This window comes from Mobula hypostoma, chromosome 6 (genome assembly GCF_963921235.1).
Source record: "Mobula hypostoma chromosome 6, sMobHyp1.1, whole genome shotgun sequence".
NCBI lineage: Eukaryota > Metazoa > Chordata > Chondrichthyes > Myliobatiformes > Myliobatidae > Mobula > Mobula hypostoma.
Window position 1 is genome coordinate 24605096 of NC_086102.1, and position 19532 is coordinate 24624627.

General features: G+C 41.5%; 1 protein-coding gene across 3 annotated transcripts in view; it reads left to right on the plus strand.

Annotated features, from left to right (window-relative positions):
- The window catches only part of zgc:112083 (uncharacterized protein LOC550461 homolog), a 60497-nt gene extending 45118 nt beyond the window's left edge, over nt 1–15379 (plus strand). For all 3 annotated transcript variants that reach the window (XM_063050427.1, XM_063050428.1, XM_063050429.1), the window contains 3 exons: nt 5269–5407; nt 7403–7527; nt 10842–15379. In XM_063050427.1, the coding sequence (XP_062906497.1) occupies nt 5269–5407; nt 7403–7527; nt 10842–11349 (772 nt within the window). In that variant the 3' untranslated portion in view covers nt 11350–15379. The remainder of the gene's footprint in view (nt 1–5268; nt 5408–7402; nt 7528–10841) is intronic.
- Nucleotides 15380–19532: the final 4153 nt, after the last annotated feature.

The following is a 19532-nucleotide window of genomic DNA, read 5'->3' on the forward strand; positions in this document are numbered from 1 at the left end:
AGTGGCAGATGGAATATAGTGTAGAGAAGTGTATGGTTATGTACTTTAGTAGAAAGAATAAAGGCATAGGCTATTTACTAAATGTGGAGAAAATTCAGAAATCAGAGGTGCAAAGAGACTTGGGTGTACTCATGCAGGATTTCTTAAAGATTAACTTCCAGGTTGAGTCTGTGGTAAGGAAGGCAAATGCAATGTTTGCAATTCATTTTGAGCAGACTAGAATGTAAAATCAAGGATATGCTGAGACTTTTAAGGCATTGGTCAAGTTGCACTTGGAGTAGTATAAGTAATTTTGGGGCCTTTATCTAAGAAAAGTGCGCTGGCATTGAAGAAGGTCCAGAGGACATTCACTAGAATGAACGCAGAATGAATGGGTTAACATATGAGAAACATTTGATAGCTCTGAGCCTGTACTCACCAGAGTTTGGAAGAATGAATGGGGAATCTAATTGAAACCTATTAAATATTTAAAGGCCTGGAAGGAGTGGATGTGGAGAGAGTGTTTCTTATCATTGTGATAGGGCCAGAGGGCATAGCCTCAGAAAAGAAATGAGGAAGAATTTCTTTAGCCAGAGGGTGGTGAGCCTGTAGAATTACTTTCCACAGGCGACTGTGGAGGCTGAGCCATTGGGTATACTTAAGGTGGAGGTTGACAGATTGGTGATTAGCAAGGACCTCAGAGGAGAAAAGGTCTGAGAATGGGGTTAAGAGGGATAATAAATCAGCCATGATGGAATGGCAGAGCAAAATCAATGAGCTAAATGGTCTAACTCTGCTCTTATGTGTTACGGTAGTCAATGAAATCCTGAGCATGTTCTTTTTTCTGTTCATCTGGTAACCTCTTCCATAAGACCATGAGATATTGGAGCAGAATTAGACCATTTGGCCTGTCGAGTCTGTTCCGCCATTTCGTGATGGCTGATCCAATTTTTCTCTCAGACCCAGTCTTCTATCTTTTCCCTGTATTCCTTCATGCCCTGTCCAGTCAAGAATCTATCAATTTTTGTCTTCAATATACATAAAGGTGTGGCCTCCACAGCATATTTACCACTCTCTGGCTAAAGAAATTCCTCCACATCTCCTTTCTAAAAGGATGCCCCTCTATTCTAAGACTGTCTCTGGTCTTAGACTCTCCCTCCATAGGAAATATCCTTTCCACATCCAGATATCAAGGCCTTTCACCATTTGATAGGTTTCAATGAGGTCACCCCTCGTTCTTCTGAATTCTAGTGAATACAGCCCCAGAGCCTTCAAACGCTCTTCATATGACAAGCCATTCAATCGTTGAATCATTTTTGTGAACCTCCTTTGAACCCTCTCCAGTTTCAGCACATCCTTTCCAAGAGAAGGGACCCAAAACTGCTTACAATACTCCAAGTGAGGCCTCACCAGTGCTTTATAAAGTCTTAACATAACATCCTTGCTTTTATATTCTAGTCCTCTTGAAATGAATGCTAACATTGTATTTGCACCACAAACTCAACCTGCAAATTAACCTTGGGGGAATCCTGCACAAGGACTCCCAAGTCCCTTTGCACCTCAGGTTTTCGTATTTTCTCTCCATTTAGAAAAGAGGGCAGAAGAAATGTTACAAAGACACACTAAAAGCCTCCCTGAGGTCGCTTGACATAAACACAACCACCTGGTAAACGCTGGCACAAAATCAACACACACAACATGCTGGAGGAACTCAGCAGGTTGGGCAGCATCTGTGGAAAGCAACAGTCAACGTTTCAGGCTGAGACCCTTTGTCAGGACTGAAGAGGAAGGGGGCAGGGACCCTATAAAGAAGGTGGGGGGGAGGGTGGGAAGGAGAAGGCTGGTAGGTGCCAGGTGAAAAACCAGTAAGGGTAAAGATCAAGGGGTGGGGGAGGGGATAGGCAGGAAAGGTGAAGAAGGAATAGGGGAAAGCAGAATGGGTAGTAGAAGGAGGCGGAACCATGAGGGAGGTGATAGGCAGCTGGAGGAGAGAGCGGAGTGAAACTGAGATGGGGGGAGGGAATTACCGGAAGTTGGAGAATTCAATGTTCATGCCAAGGGGCTGGAGACTACCCAGACGGTATATGAGGTGTTGCTCCTCCAACCTGAGTTTGGCCTCATCATGGCAGTAGAGGACAGACCTACCAGCCTTCTCCTTCCCACCCTCCCCCCACCTTCTTTATAGGGTCCCTGCCCCCTCTCTTCAGTCCTGACAGAGTGTCTTGGCCCGAAACGTTGACTGTTCGTTTCCACGGATGCTGCCCGATCTGCTGAGTTCCTCCAGCGTGTTGTGCGTGTTGCTTTGACTCCAACATCTGTAGAGTATTTTGTGTTTACGGCTGGCACAAAATTGCCCTACCTGGCACGCCTTATCCACAAGGGCTGTCAAGCTTACGAAGCAAGACACATTGCTGAAGCACAACATAAGCGCGAGCTGCACAAGTCCAGAGCCACCAATACAACAAGTGCAGTGCCTACGCGTGTCTGTCCAATATGTGCCAGGACATTTCATGCTCAAATTGGCCTGACCAGTCATCTTCGGACACACCACATCCAGTCTCAAAGTGACTGATGGTGTTGAGGCCTTCATCGACGACGATGATGGACGAACAGTCAGTCAGAAAATAGTCAACCCTTTCATTTCTTCAACCAAAGTGCATGACCATACGCTTCCTGAAACTGTGTTCCATCTGCCATTTCTTTGCCCATTCTCCTAATCTGTCTAAATCTTTCTGTAGCCTCTCTATTTCTTCAAAACTACCTGCCCCTTCACCTTTCTACATATTGTCGCAAACTTTGCAACAAAGCCATCAATTTCATCATCCAAATCATTACAACATAACATAAAAAGCATCGGTCCCAACACAGACCCATGTGGAACACCATCAGATCATCGGCAGCCAACCAGAAAAGGCTCCCTTTATTCCCACTCTTTACCTCCTGCCAATCAACCACTGCTTTATGCATGCTGGAATCTTTCCTGTAATACCATGGTCTCATAACTTGTTAAGCAACCTCAAGTGTGGCACCTTCTCAAAGGCCTTCTGAAAATCCAAGTACACAACCTCTTCAAAGAATTCCAACAGATCTGTCAGGCAAGATTTTCCCTGACTATGTCCTATTTTATCATGTGCCTCCAAATAACCTGAGATCTCATCCTTAATAATCGACTTCAACATCTTCTGAACCGCTGAGGTCAGACTAACTGGCCTATAGTTTCCATTTTTCTGCCTCTCTCCCTTTTTGAAGAGTGGGGAGACATCTGTAATTTTCCAGTCCTCTAGAACCATTCCAGAATGTAGTAATTCTTAAAAGATCATTACTAATGCCTCGACAATCTCTTCAGGCATCTCTTTCTGAACCCTGGGGTTCAGTGATAAAGATTGGAATAGAGTATCTGTTTCAGGAGTATTTTTTCGTGACCTACCCGACGTAGCCATGTGAGTAGCTAGAATCTCAATACTTGAAATGTTAACCTGTGAGAATGTTAATACAAGTTCGCTGCTCCTTTTATGAATCTAGAGTATTTTGTGATGACAGCATTGATGATACTTAATAATTTTGCCAAAAGATAGCTGTTGTGAAAATGTCAGATGTCAAGGTCCTAAATTACAACTTAAGTCATGCCTTTAATCAGAACTAATGTCACATTCTGTTGCTTATTGTCAACTTTTCATTTGATAATAGTCTTGTGAAGTAACTTGAGTGATCTTGGAATGTTAAAAAGCAGTATACAAATGAAAACGCTTCTTAATATTAGAGCTGAAGAGGAATTTTTCTCCAGTTTCCATACGTGACTTCCTCATGGATTTATTTGGTAGACATTTTCCCTTCATCAGTAGTTTGAATGTTGAACTTTCCTCCCAGGTCTTCTCTAGCTGACACTAAGTGCTTTTTTCTTCTCATAAACACAATTGTTGCACCCTTTGTATAACAACAGGCCCATGTGCCGTTGCTTTTAAAATTTACATTTAGTTTCCCAGATCTTGAGAAACTAATATGCCTACAGATTGTAGCTTCAACCTTGGATCCTCCTGACTTCTGTTTGCACCCTGGGTAGTAAATTTTTGATCGTTTGCTGTGAGTGACTCTTTAGTTCTCACTACAGGAAGGACGTGGAAACCACAGAAAGGGTGCAGAGGAGATTTACAAGGATGTTGCCTGGATTGGCGGGCATGCCTTATGAGAATAGTTTGAGTGAACTTGGCCTTTTCTCCTTGGAGCGACGGAGAATGAGAGGTGACCTGATAGAAGTGTTTAAGATGAGAGGATAGTCAAAGGCTTTTTCCCAGAGCTGAAATAGCTAGCATGAGAGGGCACAGTTTTAAGGTGCTTGGACGTAGGTACAGAGGAGATGTCAGGGGTAAGTTTTTTATGCAGAGAGTGGTGAGTGCGTAGAATGGGCTGCTGGCGACGGTGGTGGAGGCAGATATGATAGGGTCTTTTAAGAGACCCCTGGATAGGTACATGGAGCTTAGAAAAATAGAGGGCTATGAGTAACCCTAGGTAATTTCTAAGGTAAGGACGTGTTCGGCACAGCTTTGTGGGCCGAAGGGCCTGTATTGTGCTGTAGGTTTTCTATGTTCTGGCATATATGCACAAAGCAAAGCTGCATCCACATCTGACTTGGATTCTTTGGAACCAGTTCAGCATAGCATTGCTGTCGTAATTGAGGAGAAGAATTGATTTTTAAGCTTCCTCAGTCAGCCCCATTACCAAAGTGTGGCAGAACAAGCTGTGGCTTGCTTAAAAGATTAAAAAGACAGAAAGAGTTCATCTGTCGCAGCTGACGGGGATACTTAGTATAATGGCCCAAAAAAAAGCCCAGAGCCCTTCACGTTTTCACATTTATGTGATAGATTGTCTTGTTAAGAATTTCCTGAAGAGTAGACTTATGGATAAGCAATACCAAGGTAGTTTACCTTCAATTTGGGCATTAAGGTGAGGGAATTGTTTCTCTTTGTTCCTCTTAATTTGAAAGTTAGGCTGTGTGGCAATATCTTACACTTTGTTTAAGTGACAGCTTTACGTTATTTCTGTGTTTGGATTAAATTTATAGCTATGTTACAAACCTGAAAATGTTGATCCATTTAAATATCATTAAATGTATTAAAATAAGGTTTTGCACAGTATAACCACATTCTGGAGATTTATGGCTTCAATATATGTGGTGAGAAAAGTGAAGAGTCTATGGTCAATGTATCATAAAGGTTCTGAATCCACTGAAATTTCTCTAAGCTCCCTTCTATTAAAAGCAATGTATAATCTGTATTCTTCCTTCATTTCCAGTTTTAAGAATTTGTATGACCTAAGGAAGCACATTGAAACACACAATGATGAGCCCACTTACCACTGCAGCTCTGAAGGGTGTAATTTTAGTGCTCGCAGTGTGCAAACGCTTAAACAGCACTATAGAAGAATACATGAGGTGAGTAGATTACAGTGGAATTTTGCATATTTTAGAGACCGGAATTTGAAGTCACTTCAGAGTTGCGCTATCCAGTTATTAAATTCTCTTTTGTATTTTGTTTTTGCTGGCATGAGCATCACAGAGTTATGCAGCATGCATACGTTGTGCCTTTTTATTGATCTGCACTAATCCTAAATGCCCTGCATATTTGAGTGCAGTTCTAAATGCCTCTTAAATATAGTAATTGTAACTGATTCCAGTATCACCTCGCGCATTGCATTCCTGATATCAAGAGCTCTGTTTTGGGAGAGCAAGGGAAACATGCCTGTCAAATTCCTAGTAAAACTCCTCCTTTTCAATTAAAACATAGAAACATTGAGAGAAAAACTACAGCACAATACAGGCCCTTCAGCCCACAATGCCATGTGGAATATGTACATATTTTAGTAATTACCTAGGGTTACCTATAGCCCTCAATTTTTCTAAGCTCCATGTACCTATCCAGGAGTCTCTTAAAAGATCTCATCGTATCCGTCTCCACCACCATTGCCGGCAGCCCATTCCATGCACTCACCACTCTCTGCACAAAAAAACTTACCCCTGACATCTCCTCTGTACCTACTTCCAAGCACATTAAATCTGTGCCCTCTCGTGATAGCCACAACCTATACTTTTTTGATAGGCTGCTAGGGGAAAAAGGATTTTGCCAATCTATCCTGTCTGTGTTTCCCATCATCCTGTCACTCCTCGGCCTCCTCCTCTCCAGGAAAAACAATCTCAGCCTGTCCAGTCTCAATTACTTGCACTGCTGGGGTTTGATGCGGCACTGAAAATCCTGCATCTCCGGCGGTGTTCAGGGCTTCCTTCGCTGGGTCAGTAGCTTCCATTTTCCTTTGCCTACACTACTGTCAGTCAAGTGGAAACATAAGAATACTGTTGTAATCAGATGTAAAAGGATTCTTCATAACAATTTTGTTTTACCAGTCAGGGTTGTTAGCCCAGAGCTGAACCCCCAAACCTGAAGAACTGGTGAACCATTCTTAGTCTGGCCTCTACCCATTAGCACTTGGTCTCTTGGTAGGGTCACCCATGCCAAACAGGTGAAAGCATAATGTCCTGACTCCATCCAATGTACAGTACTGTGCAAAAGGCTTAAGACTTTTGCAGAGTACTGTAGTAATTATATGCATTGCACTGTGCTGCTGCAAAAAAAACAAATTTCATGACATATGTGATGATGATAAACCTGCTTCTGATATAGCTTTTATTGTGGACTGAGAGTGGGAAGAGGGCACGGAGAGGGGAATCATGGTTGGGAAAAGGGGAGGGAGTGGGAAGGACTGGAGAGACATTCTGTAATGATCAAATAACCAATTGTTTGGAATCGACTGACCTTGCTTGGTGTCTCGGGACTGGGTTTGTCTGCACCCATGCAACCACCCCCCACCCCAACTCCTGGTGCTCCTTCCCACATCCCTCCCACAGCGCTCCACCCTCACCATTCCCAACACCTTTGCTCCCACCAGATTTACAAACTCGCTCTCTGCTTCACTTTGACAAATACAGTACTGTGCAAGTCTTAGACACCCTAACTATGTATATAGTGCTCCAATGATGGTGAATTTCTTCTGCATTTTTGTATCATTCCTATGGTGTGGCAATGAAAAACTACTTGTGTTGCTTCAAGGGTGGCTGAAACTGTTTTATAAAGTTGCAACATGAAATATAGGCCTCGTGTACAGGGCCTTGTAAAAGTACTCAGCCCTCAACCCAGATGGAGATCTATTAGGTGCCAGTGACTTTAGAGCACGTGCAACATAGCCATTAAAAATTATTCCTCATTTAATTTTGGTGTTACATTGGATCTTTGTAGCTTGCCTGCCACCTTGTGGAAAACATCACTCAAGAATACAATGACCTTTTAAAGATTTTAGCCAATTGTGTTTGAACAGGAAAAGGAACTAGGAAATATTTCAGGTCAGTGATACAATGTGTTACTATGCCTCTTTCCAGGGGGAAACAAAGCCTCGATATAAATGCCACATCTGTGCCAAATGTTTCTCCTGGGCCTACACCCTAACAATGCATCTCCGCAAGATGCACCAGCTGAAGTGGCCTTCTGGGCATGCACGATTCAGGTGGGTTATGTTGCCTGTCTGATTATTGCTGATGCTGTTTATTTGTATGAGCTTTGCTACCCTTTCGTGAGAAAGTTCCAAACCCCTACCATCAACTGGTTGAAAGCCATGTTTCTAATACCTCTACCCATTACCTTAATTCTGTGCCTCTTGGTTTTTGATCCCTTTGCTAAGGGAAGAGAAATGTTTTTCCAAGTTATTCTATTGAGGATAAGTAAAGGTCCTCCTTGCGCCTTGTTTGGCACATCAGGTGGTGGCAACCTTGCTGCTTCTTTAGCATTTGTCTGTTTTATGAGGCCGAGTGGCTAACTTGAAGCTCAACCCAACATGATGGAAAGTGTGTAAGGAGCCAGCTGGATTTGAACCCGGGGCCTCTTGTTCTGAATCTGGGTGCGGATCCCACTACACAGACTGAATTTTATTTGTTATTGTTCATGGTGACCCTGTGGATAGTGTAGTTGTCCATAGGGTTTTTGTTGCAAGATATGGAAGTAGATCTTTCTTCTGCACAGATACTGCTGCTGCCCAGGATGGGACCTGGCCAGATTTGAACTTGGGACCATCCGCCTTGATGTCCAATACTGATGCCACTATCAAATTCTATTTAGGCTCCTCGTAATTTTAAACACTTTTTGTTTTTCCTTTTGTTTCATCATTTCCAAAGTAAGACTATCATATGTGTAAACTTTCATTATGTGTAATTTCCCCTTCCTTCTGTATTGCCACCACATCTTCTTTGGCATAATAATTTTCCGCTGTGATGACCAGAACTGTACACAGTACTCAAACTGTACTGTAAGATAATGTCATATCCAGTTCCAGCATAAATTCCCTGCTTTTATTTACTTTGCCTGGGTTACTAAATCCTGAGTGTCTTTTTTGTTTAACTACCTTATGAATGAATTTGGAGACATACTCTAAAGTTCCTTGGTTCTTCCACATCATTCAATATTCTGTCGTTTACTGCATATCTCCTTGTTGCTTCTGTCCAATACATTGTCTAGCACTTCCCCAGATTGATTTCTTTTTGTCACTTTTGACCAGGCTATCTTTATTTAATACTTCCCTTCTCACTGTAAGCAACACAGCCCCGAGCACATCCAATTCTAAATCATTAATAATACTAAAGAAAAGAGAGTGACGCGCACATAACTAAGAGGTGTAAACAAGTTTAAAAATTTCATTCCAAGTATCCTCATCGATTGAACTCTGTAGGTCATGTTCCCAGAGGTTTTTAATTTTATCTAACAGAACAGAATATTTCTCAATGCCAACAACATATTATAAATATTAGTAGATCCATTATGAAAAGGTTTCAAAGTAAAAATATTATCAATTAAATTCTTATCTGGATATTTAGGAAATGTATAAAGTTGAGAACGCAAGAAGTCTCTAATTTGAGCCTATATGACTAAAGATGAGCTCTCTTGTTTTTACTCAGATTCTTCTCCATATTGTAATAGGTGTAATGTCAAAGAGGCCTCTCTAATTCATATGTTTTGGTCCTGCTTGATAAATTTTGGAAAGAAGTACTTCAAACTTTCTCAGAGCTTTTAAAGTAAACTTTAAACCCAACCCTCTGACTGCCTTGTTTGGCATTGTTGGAGGAAATGATTTTACTCTTAAGCCGAATTATTTGCTTATTTTGGCTTTTATTTCTCTTTTAGCCAGAAGAGTTTTGTTGCTTAAATGGAAAGATGCCGCTCTGCCTACTCATGCCCGTGGTTGATTGATGTTATGTCATGTTTAAATCTAGAGAAGATTAGGTGTTCTATTTCTATACCTAGGCAAGATTTTTTCACATTATGGGGACCTTTTTGGAACTACTTTCACAATTTCGATTTGTTCAGCAATGATGATGACTATTATATGTTTGAATTTACGACTGTATGTCAGAGATTTTCTTTTCTTTTATCCAAACAGCTGCTTTTTTCCTCTTTTTTTTCTGTTTTGTTATGGGGTTTTGATTTTGCTTTAGATTAGAATAAAATATACCTTTTCAATATTATGGTTAATTTACTATACGTAGTTACGAGGCAATTCAATCTTGTTTCTATTTCCATAATATCGTAATGTATTTGTATTTGTCTATGCAAGTAATTAACAAAAATATTGAAAAAGAATAATACTGAAGAAAATGACCAGTGAGCCCTTGGGGCCCTTGTCAAAAGATTTTCTAAAACTCATGTAGACTACATGAGCCTGCCCTCAAAGATCCACCTTGTTAAGTTGTCAAAAAATTTAATCAAGTTAATTAGACACACCCTTCTTTTAACAAGTACAAGGTGAATGACCCTGACTAATCTGTATCTTTCCATGTGGCAGTTCATTTCTCAGAATTGATTCCAATAATTTGCTCACCATTTTAAGATGACTGCTTTAATTTGGTATAATTCCTCTTTCCCTACTTAAACAAAAGTACAAAGTTAGAAATCCAGCAGTCCTTCACTCCTCTCCCAGGAAAGACTGAAAAATGGTCAGAATTACCTCTTCCATGGAGACTTCGAAACTTTTTAAAGTACAAACCCCTGAATGTTTCCTCTCTCATAAAGTGTATATCATCTGAATTTCACACTCACATTTAATTTACAGAATTGATATTACCCCTCCCTGTTGGTGAAGTTGGCCACACAATTTTAAAACTAGTTATAGTTTAGTTGTGGATTTAGCTAAAGGCGATATCTCTAACCCCACCAAAAATATGAATTTGTGATCTAGGGTTTTTGAAAGCTACAGTCTTCTGATTCGGAGTTGGGTGTTGTCAAATAACCTAACCTACCACATTCACTCAATCTATAAAATAGATACAGTATGCCCAGGTTTATAACTCCAGTGTTGTAACAATGTACAGCAGTTTGTAACAGGTACACCTGTTGTACCTTGATTCATCATTGAAGCCTCTTCCAGGAACACCTATACCCATCAGTGATCATTGTAGCTTTGTTTTTTTTTCCTGAGGATGGGACGAGAGAGAGATTTTCTCTTGAATATAAAACAGGAGAGTTAACAAAATCATTTTGCATTATGATGTCAACATGGAATTGGCTTTCCCATCAATCTTGGTTGGATTTAAGACCAGTCCTAGAAGTGAAAAGTTATTTTGTATTAAGTTATTCTTACATTTTAGTAGTGACTATGATTTAAAGCAGTTTATTGGCCGTGAAGCACTTTGGTTTATCCTAAATAATACATTTTATAAAAGCAGGGGTTTTTAATATAACACCATTCAGCTTCTCAAGTTCCACACTTGTCAAATGTAAAATAATCAGTTTTATTGAAGAAAAACGCAAAATCTTTTTGCTTTCACTATTTAGATACAAGGAGCATGCAGATGGATACCTGCAGCTGCATATGGTCCGTTATGAAACCGTTGAGCTGTCACAGCAAATCATCAAGGACCTAGAGAAGAGACATGGGCGCCGAAGGAAAGCAATTGATACATGTCTTCCAGCACTGGACTCCTGCCATAAGATACTTTCCAGGAAACCTACAGCTGGAAAAGCAGCAAGAGAGGATGACTATCTTGCTTCAGCTGCCCAACTGAGATGTGCCAGGCAGCAGGAAACCAACCCGCCAGCTAAGCCCACGTCCAAAACATTGCCGTCAAAGCACAGTGACTCTTCACAAACCTCCAAAGTGGGTGAGATGGATATAGGTGTTCCTGGAAGAGACTCCTCTGTCCACTGTGTTCTCAGAAATGTAGCGCAGATGGCACCAAAGCCAGCTACTGTCCTTGAGAGAAATGATGACAGTTCCTCCCTAGACCCTGTGGAAACACTGGAGAAAGTAGCACGGGGCCTTGGGATTCAGATTATTGGGTAGTCATGGTTGCTGGTGGTGAAGCTGGAAAGCCTTGGTCACCAAGTTCTTTCAGAAATAGTTGCTTGAAGAGAGAGTGTGAACTGGTGGAGTTATATTTAATAGGATCCTGCTGACACTTTGCCATCAGAAATGCATGGCTGTTGTTTGCTGTGCCAGGTGCTTTAGAGAAATATCAACTTTTTATCCCTTCTGTTTCACAGTGCTGAAGTTTATTTGTCCAATGTGCTTGAGAGAATGAGCTCTAGATCCTGTTTCTTAATTTAGGCATGTGAGGTTTAGACAGACCAATGTAACAAGAATGAGGGAAGGCCAAATGAAACTAGTAAGATTAGGTGGGATGTGAAAAAACAGTTAGAAAAGATAATGACTGTGATGAGGATATTGCCTTTTTTGTCTCTGTTTCCTTTCTTGAATTGCACAAAGTTTTGGAATAGGTGTTAAACTGGGTTTCTGGGGAGACTTTAAATCGCAGAGCCATCTCCTCTCAATACCTGCTGCATGCACTATCGTACGTAGGTTCATTTATTTCCTCTAAGTACATGATGTTTATAAACCAGCAAAAAAAGTTTCTTTGCCTTTTAGTAATGGGCATGTTACTGTCTGACTGTAGATCATTCTTTCCTCATTCTTGTTGGGAAGAGTCTTGGTTTTCAATTAGATTGACACTGAAGGGATGACAGAATTGGTTCATCTGATGACGGCCCTTGCCTTTAGATAACCATCTGGGGGCACCTGCTCTGAGGAAAAGTTGCTGACCTGAAATGTTGGCTGCTTTCTCTTTCCACAGATGCTGCTTGATTAACTTCTTTCAGCTTTTCTGTTTTTGCATCTGCAATTTTATTTGTTTTCTACAACCCACGTTTAGTTGCGAAGAAGTACTCTTGGATATTAACGTTTAATGAAGAGTGGCCCAAAGAAAGACAGATCAAGTCAGTCTTCTCATTACTATATCCAGCCATTTCATTTTTAAAAGATCTTTTGCCTTGATCATAGCAATAGCCGTTCTCCTGAGCAATTGGTTACAGCTGTTGAAAATCAAAAAAAAATTTCAGATGCTAGAAATCTAAACTGAAAACAGTAAGTGTTATAAATACTCAACAGGTCCAGCCTGTCTGTGGGAAAGAATACAGTTAATGATTCGGGTTTAAGACCCTAATGTCATTTGTGATGAAGGGTCTTCAAATCTTCAAACTGAAATGTTAACTCCTGTTCTCTTCTCACAGATGTGGCCTGGTCCTGATTATTTCCAGCATTTACAATTGCACTTCAACTCAAACCTTTGTCTTCTCTTTTATATCTTGTTTTTGGATTATCCCACTTAACTGTTTGGTGTTTTAAAAAAACAGGATGCTGGAAACACTGAATAGGTCAGGAAACACCTGTGGAATGAGACAGTTAATGTTTCATGTCCAGGATCCTTAATCTGAATATGTTTTGTATCTCCAGAAAATTTCTCTGAGCCAGTGAACAGTGAAATAATTACTATGCTTCAATGACATCGCCTTTCCCCCATTCTCTATCACAAATATTTTAGTCCAGAAAGCACACCAGAAACATAAATGATGTTATTGACATAAATGCCTTCTGAGACCAGTAAAGACTGAGTGTGTACACTGCTAAATGGATTGTTCTGTCCCCTAGTAGAAACCAGTCTTAGAGATCTGGCTCAGTGGTGAATGGGCAGTGTTGCCTTATGTGTATTTTAATGGAGTTTTAATGAATATTTCATGATGGGCTCCACCTATTCTAGTGAGGAACATAGCTCAAACTGTTTTTAGTTGTACAATCAATAAATGAAACCAAAGGGAAGTCTTGGGTTTATAAAGCCCTTTGTTTTTGAGCACATTTAAGATCTGCTATAGGTCTGAAAGCTGGGACCGGTGAGCAATCCGAACTGTCGAGCAACAATTAACAGCATTGTACGCTCAGATTGCTGCATTTCAAAATACCATTGATTAACACAATTTGCCAGCAGTGCAGTTTTAATGACGGAAAACTGCCTTACTCTCCTTGGCATGTATCATCTTCCATCCCGCACTATTGTAGTTAACTCTTAAATGCTTCCTCAAGTTCTCATTTTACTTGGAATAAGAACTGCCAGTCTTGCTGGGTAATGGCTGTACACTCTGGAAAAGAATGAGGCACAGAACAGTTGCATCACATTGTGATAACTGCAATGATTGAAACCTTTGAAGCTCTATTCAGTCTTGAAGAACAGACACTGACCTACTAAAGGCACTGCAGTTTTACCTGTTTTTAAATCTCTCCCACCAACTTTACCAAGATAAAGGGATAAGGCAAGAGATTAGTTACTTCAAGGTTGGGACAAATCTTAGTATCAGAATTGCCTTGGAGAGCCCTGCATCCAATAACTTTGCACCATCAGCAAGTTGAAACAATTGTATTTCTCCAATATATATGGCCTTGGTAAAGAAGCAGAATCTTTTTAAACCATACATCATTTTCTTGCATGCTGCTGATGGTTTGGTTTTAAGCATAAGGACAGTTCTTGTTTCCAAGGGAGGTTGCTGTCAAGTTCCTGAAATCCAGTAGGTGACTGGGACCAGGAATGGGAAATGGAATCCCAGCATTTTTTAAATCTTTGCTTACCAACACTGCCACCTCATAGAATGCTAATGGAACAGTGAGTTGCAGTTATTTGGGAAAGAACTGAGTTCTATTTTAACATTGGGGTTTTGATGTTTCGTTTTAGATTTTAAAGATTTGTGGATAATTCGCTGAGGAGCTAAAGCTATCTGTTTATAAATAGGAGAAAATGCAGAGCCACTTCCAAATTTATCACTAAAAAGCATAGGTCGAGTTTATAGACTCTATTCTCTACTACTGCCTTGCATTAAATTCCGTATGTAAATACTCCAAAGTAATGAATAACTGAAATTTTCCATCAAATGGAAAATTTCTTGCACAGCAAAATAAATTTGGAGTGTTTGTTTTAACTTGATGTTTGGTCAAATGAATAATTTGTAAACTGTTGTATATGATTTACAGTGGGAGTTTATTATTTTTATTTTTAGGTTTCCACCTTATGCAGTTTTGTTTTATCACTAGTTTAAAATCTCTGCCCTCTAATTCTGGAAAACATCCAGTATTTTAAATGAAATTGTTGTAAACATGTGTAATGGCAACATTGGTGTTGCTGATGTTGTAAAGACTCACGCTATGGTGGGAATGAATTAAGAATGTTTAAAGTACAGTGCCCTGTAAAAGTATTTATCCCCCAACCCTTTGTTCACATAAATAAGTATTACAACCAGAGATTTTGATTAATTTAGCTGAGAATTTTTATTTATGAAGCGGATGTTCTTTTTCACAGTAGAGCCCAAATAAACAGGAAAAATTATAAAACATGGAAAAAGTTCAAAAGCTGAAATGTCCAAAGTATTCATCCCTCTTTGTTCAGTACTTAGTTGAACCACCTCTCGCAGTTATTACAGCCAGTAGTTTTTTTGTTAAGTCTTTATTAGCTTTGCACAACCTGTTGGACCAAGTTTTGCCCATTCCTCGCAAAATTGCTCAGGCTATGCCAGGTTATTTGGGGAGCAGTGGTGGACATCATTCTTAAGTGCTTGCCAGAGATGTTTAATTGGGTTAAGGTGACTGGGCCACTAAAGGACATCAATTTTCCTACTTCAATATGTTATAAATTTAGAAAATGAGACAGTAAAATGTGAAAATAGTTCTGGGGGCTAAATACTTTTTCAAGGCACTATAGTTAAAGACCATTTAAAATGTTCTGGTTTTCGTAGGATTTTGTTGTTATATTTTGCACTGGGCACAGCCAGGCTAACGTTGTTGTTTAACATGATTCATCTCAAGCTGACTGAAGTGGGAGTGTATTTTATTTGCCCACGTAGCTGGGAGCCTCACCTAGAAGGAGCATCATTCTACCTGGCCCAACAAGTGCAGACTTGTTAATGTTTATATATGCAATAGCTGTTCAATTAAAAATATTTGCAGTTTTTATTTGTAGTTCCAATTAGTGGTTATGTTGCAAATAAAAAATATCTCTAACTGGTTTTTTCACTGTCTGAGAGCTTGTTAAATCAAGATTACTTTGTTTTTTTTTAAATTTGACAATACTTTGCTGTTGCTTGCAGTTTGTCTGATATTCCTTGTGCTTACATCCATGGCTCAGCCAGTGCTGGTGAAGCATTAACCAGCCATGACTACATTGTACTCACTGTCTTTGTCTCCAAGGCAATAGGGATGGGCAATAAAGCTTGGATCCACCCTAGTTGAACAATCTGTGTTCCAGGAACAAATATAAAAAAAACATTCTCTGCTCACTGCCTATTTAAATAATCAGGACAATTAGCCCAGTCAGCAAGGCCCCCAATATAAGGATGCCCATGGCAGCGAAACAGACGATGACGGGCCTGTGCTTTTACCATGCTCTCCTTGGTACGAGCATAGGAAGTGCCAACTGCCTTATAGGCTTGACAGTGTCAGTGCATCGGGACTTCAAAGGAGTGTGAAAACCATGGGTTCCAGCTGCCAGGGTCGACTACTGTTCATTACGGTCACCCTTTCAGGGCAACACTTCCTGTATGACACTCAACACATAAAAATTGCTGGTGAACACAGCAAGCCAGGCAGCATCTATAGGGAGAGGTACAGTCAACATTTCGGGCTGAGACCCTTCATCAGGACCAACTGAAAGAAGAGATAGTAAGAGATTTGACCGCCAGAGAAAGCAGGATCTCCCAGTGGCCACACGTTTTAATTCCACGTCCCATTCCCATTCTGATATGTCTATCTATGGCCGCCTGTACTGTCAAGTTGAAGCCACACTTAGGTTGGAGGAACACCTTATATTCCATCTGGGTAGCCTCCAACCTGATGGCATGAACATTGACTTCTCTAACTTCCATTAATGCCCCACCTCCCCTTCATACCCCATCCATTATTTATTTATTACTATTATTTTTTTTCTCTCTCCTTTTTCTCCCTCTGTCCCTCTCACTGTACTCCTTGCCCATACTCTGGGCTTCCCCCCTCCCCCTTTCTTTCTCCCTAGGCCTCCCATCCCATGATCCTCTCATATCCCTTTTGCCTCCTGTCTTCTATCATTTCGGATCTCCCCTTCCCCTCCCACTTTCAAATCTCTTACTATCTCTTTCAGTTAGTCCTGATGAAGCGTCTCGGCCCAAAACGTCAACTGTACCTCTTCCTATAGATGCTGCCAAGCCTGCTGCATTCACCTGCAATTTTTATATATGTTTCTTGAAATTCCAGCATCTGCAGATTTCCTCGTGTTCCTGTTTGACACTGCTGCTCAAGTGAATGTGCTGCCAGCATCACCTGTTGATGAGAAGGTGATGAGTGACAAAACCCCACTGGAGGCTGCCAACTGCAAACAAGATCCAGACTTATGGGATAGAACAGGTGACACTCTGGTGGACAATGTTGCACATGGGATTTCTTCCTGGCTGAAGTGGCTGGATCTCTGCTTTGCACAGATTTTCTGTGTGCCCAACGACTGTTAATCGATCTTGAGAACTACTGACTTGTGAATGTCAAGGTCTTTGGGTCGTTACCCTGCTCCTCCCAGTAAGTTCCCCACAATGACTGTCAAAACGCATACACCACCGCATGTGAGTTTACTCGACTGCTGGGTGATCTCCCAAACTTCACCAAACCCTCATTCTCCGCTGCAGTCACAAAGTATGGTCAAGCACCACATTCCCACAACTGGCCTACGCAGGGAGACTGGACCCAGAAAAGCTGATAACTGCGAAGACTGAGTTTGCCAATATGGAAAGACTCAGCGTTGTATACTGGTCAAATAGCCCTTGGGTTTCACTCCTCCATGTGATCCTTTAGTCTGATGGTGGTTGCCACCCATGTGGTGATTACCGACGCCTTAACAAGGCCACCACCTCCCAAGCATTACTCTGTCCCACACATTCAAGGCTTTTCAGCACATCTAGCTGGAAAGTTAATATTTTTTCCAAAGCCAGTCTAGTTAGGGCTACCATCGGGTGTCTGTGCTCAGAGGATGTTCCCAAAACAGGTGTGATAACCCCATTTGCCCTTTTTGAGTTTCTGCTCATGCCGTTTGGGCTAAAAAATGCAGCACAGACTTTCCAATGGCTGATGGACTCTGTATTAAAAGACTTAGACTTTCTTTTTGTTTACATAGATGACATACTTGTCACCAGTGTGTCCAAATCTGAATACATATCTCATCTTCGCACACTTTTCGAGCACTTCAGCCAGCAGAGGTTGATTATTAACCCTGTTAAATGCCAGTCTGGGTTGTCAACCAATGACTTTCTCACCCATTGCATCTCTGCAGAAGGTGTGAAAACTCTCCCATCAAAAGTAGCCACTATTATGGATTTCTCATCACCCCGCACTACAAAAAAACTACAGTTGTTTTTAGGTATGGTAAACTTCTATCACTGCTTTGTTCCACGAGGTGCTGAACTTGTGCTCCCTTTGTATAGTGCGCATAAAGGCAATACCTCTTATCAAATGCTTGACTAGTCAGCGAAGATGGCCAAGGCGTTTAATGATACCCAATGAGCTCTTTCTAATGCAACCCTACTGGCACACCTGCTCCCCAATGCACCCATAGCCATTTCTACTGATGCCTCAGACTATGTTGTGGGTGCTGCTCGCCTTCTTCAGCCAGCAGCTTTATACCCCCGAAAAGAAGAACAGCGTGTTTGACCGCGAACTCAAACACGAGGAAATCTGCAGATACTGGAAATTCAAGCAACACACACAAAATGCTGGTGGAATGCAGCAGGCCAGGCAGCATCTATAGGAAGAGGTACAGTCAACGTTTTGGGCCAAGACCCTTCGTCCGGACTAACTGAAAGAAGAGATGGTAAGAGATTTGAAATTGGGAGGGGGAGGGGGAGATCCAAAATGATAGGAGAAGACAGGGGCGGGGGGGGGAGGATGAAGCTAAGAACTGGACAGTTGATTGGTAAAAGGAATACAAGGCTGGAGAAGGGAGAGGATCATGGGACGGGAGGCCTAGGGAGAAAGAAAGGGGGAGGAGAGCACCAGAGGAAGGAGTTATTGTGAGAGGGACAGAGAGAAAAAAGGGGGGGGGGGAATAAGTAAATAAATAAATAAATAGATAAATAAAGGATCGGGTAAGAAGGGGAGGAGGGGCATTAATGGAAGTTAGAGAAGTCAATGTTCATGCCATCAGGTTGGAGGCTACCCAGACGGAATATAAGGTGTTGTTCCTCCAACCTGAGTGTGGCTTCATCTTGACAATAGAGGAGGCAGGCCATGGATAGACATATCAGAATGGGAATGGGACGGCCATGGATTCTCCCTTCTCCAGCCTTGTATCCCTTTTACCAATCAACTTTCCAGCTCTTAGCTTCATCCCTCCCCCTCCTGTCTTCTCCTATCATTTTGGATCTCCTCCTCCACCTCCCACTTTCAAATCTCTTACTAACTCTTCTTTCAGTTAGTCCTGACTAAGGGTCTTGGCCCAACACGTTGCCTGTTCTTCTTCCTATAGATGCTGCCTGGCCTGCTGCATTCCACCAGCATTTTATGTGTGTTGATCGCTATTTGGCTGTCTGTTATTTTCATGTTCTTCTAGTGGGTCGCCATTTCACGGCATTCATTGACCACAAACCCCTTGTGCATGTGATGGCCAAAATATTAGACCCTGGTCTGCGTGGCAGCAACACCACCTGGCCTACCTACCAGAGTTCACAACTGATATACAACATGAAGGGGAAAGATAATGCCATGGCCAATTGCGTCTCATGGCCAGCTGTTGAGGCCATACACGCAGGGGTTGACTACACTGGCATGGCAGCCGACCAAGTTATTGACACAGAGGTCCAGGCTTCCTGGACAGAGTTCATGGGCCTGTGGTTGGCTGACATTAGGTTTGGGGAAGCTGGGGTTTCTCTCCTGTGTGATGTCTCAACCAGTTGTCCTCACCCCATCGTACCTGCAAACTGGAGACGGGTTGTCTTATACATGGCTTCTCGCATCTGGACTGGAAGGCCTCACAGAAACTGGTTGCACTAAAGTTTGTTTGCACGGCCTCAGAAAGGATGTGCATGATTGGACTGGACTGCAGTTTGTGTGGAGTGCCAGCGGGCAAAAATTAACTGTCATGTTCAGGCGCCATTAGCACTTTTCGAGGTCTCTGAGTGATGGTTTGGCCATGTCAATGT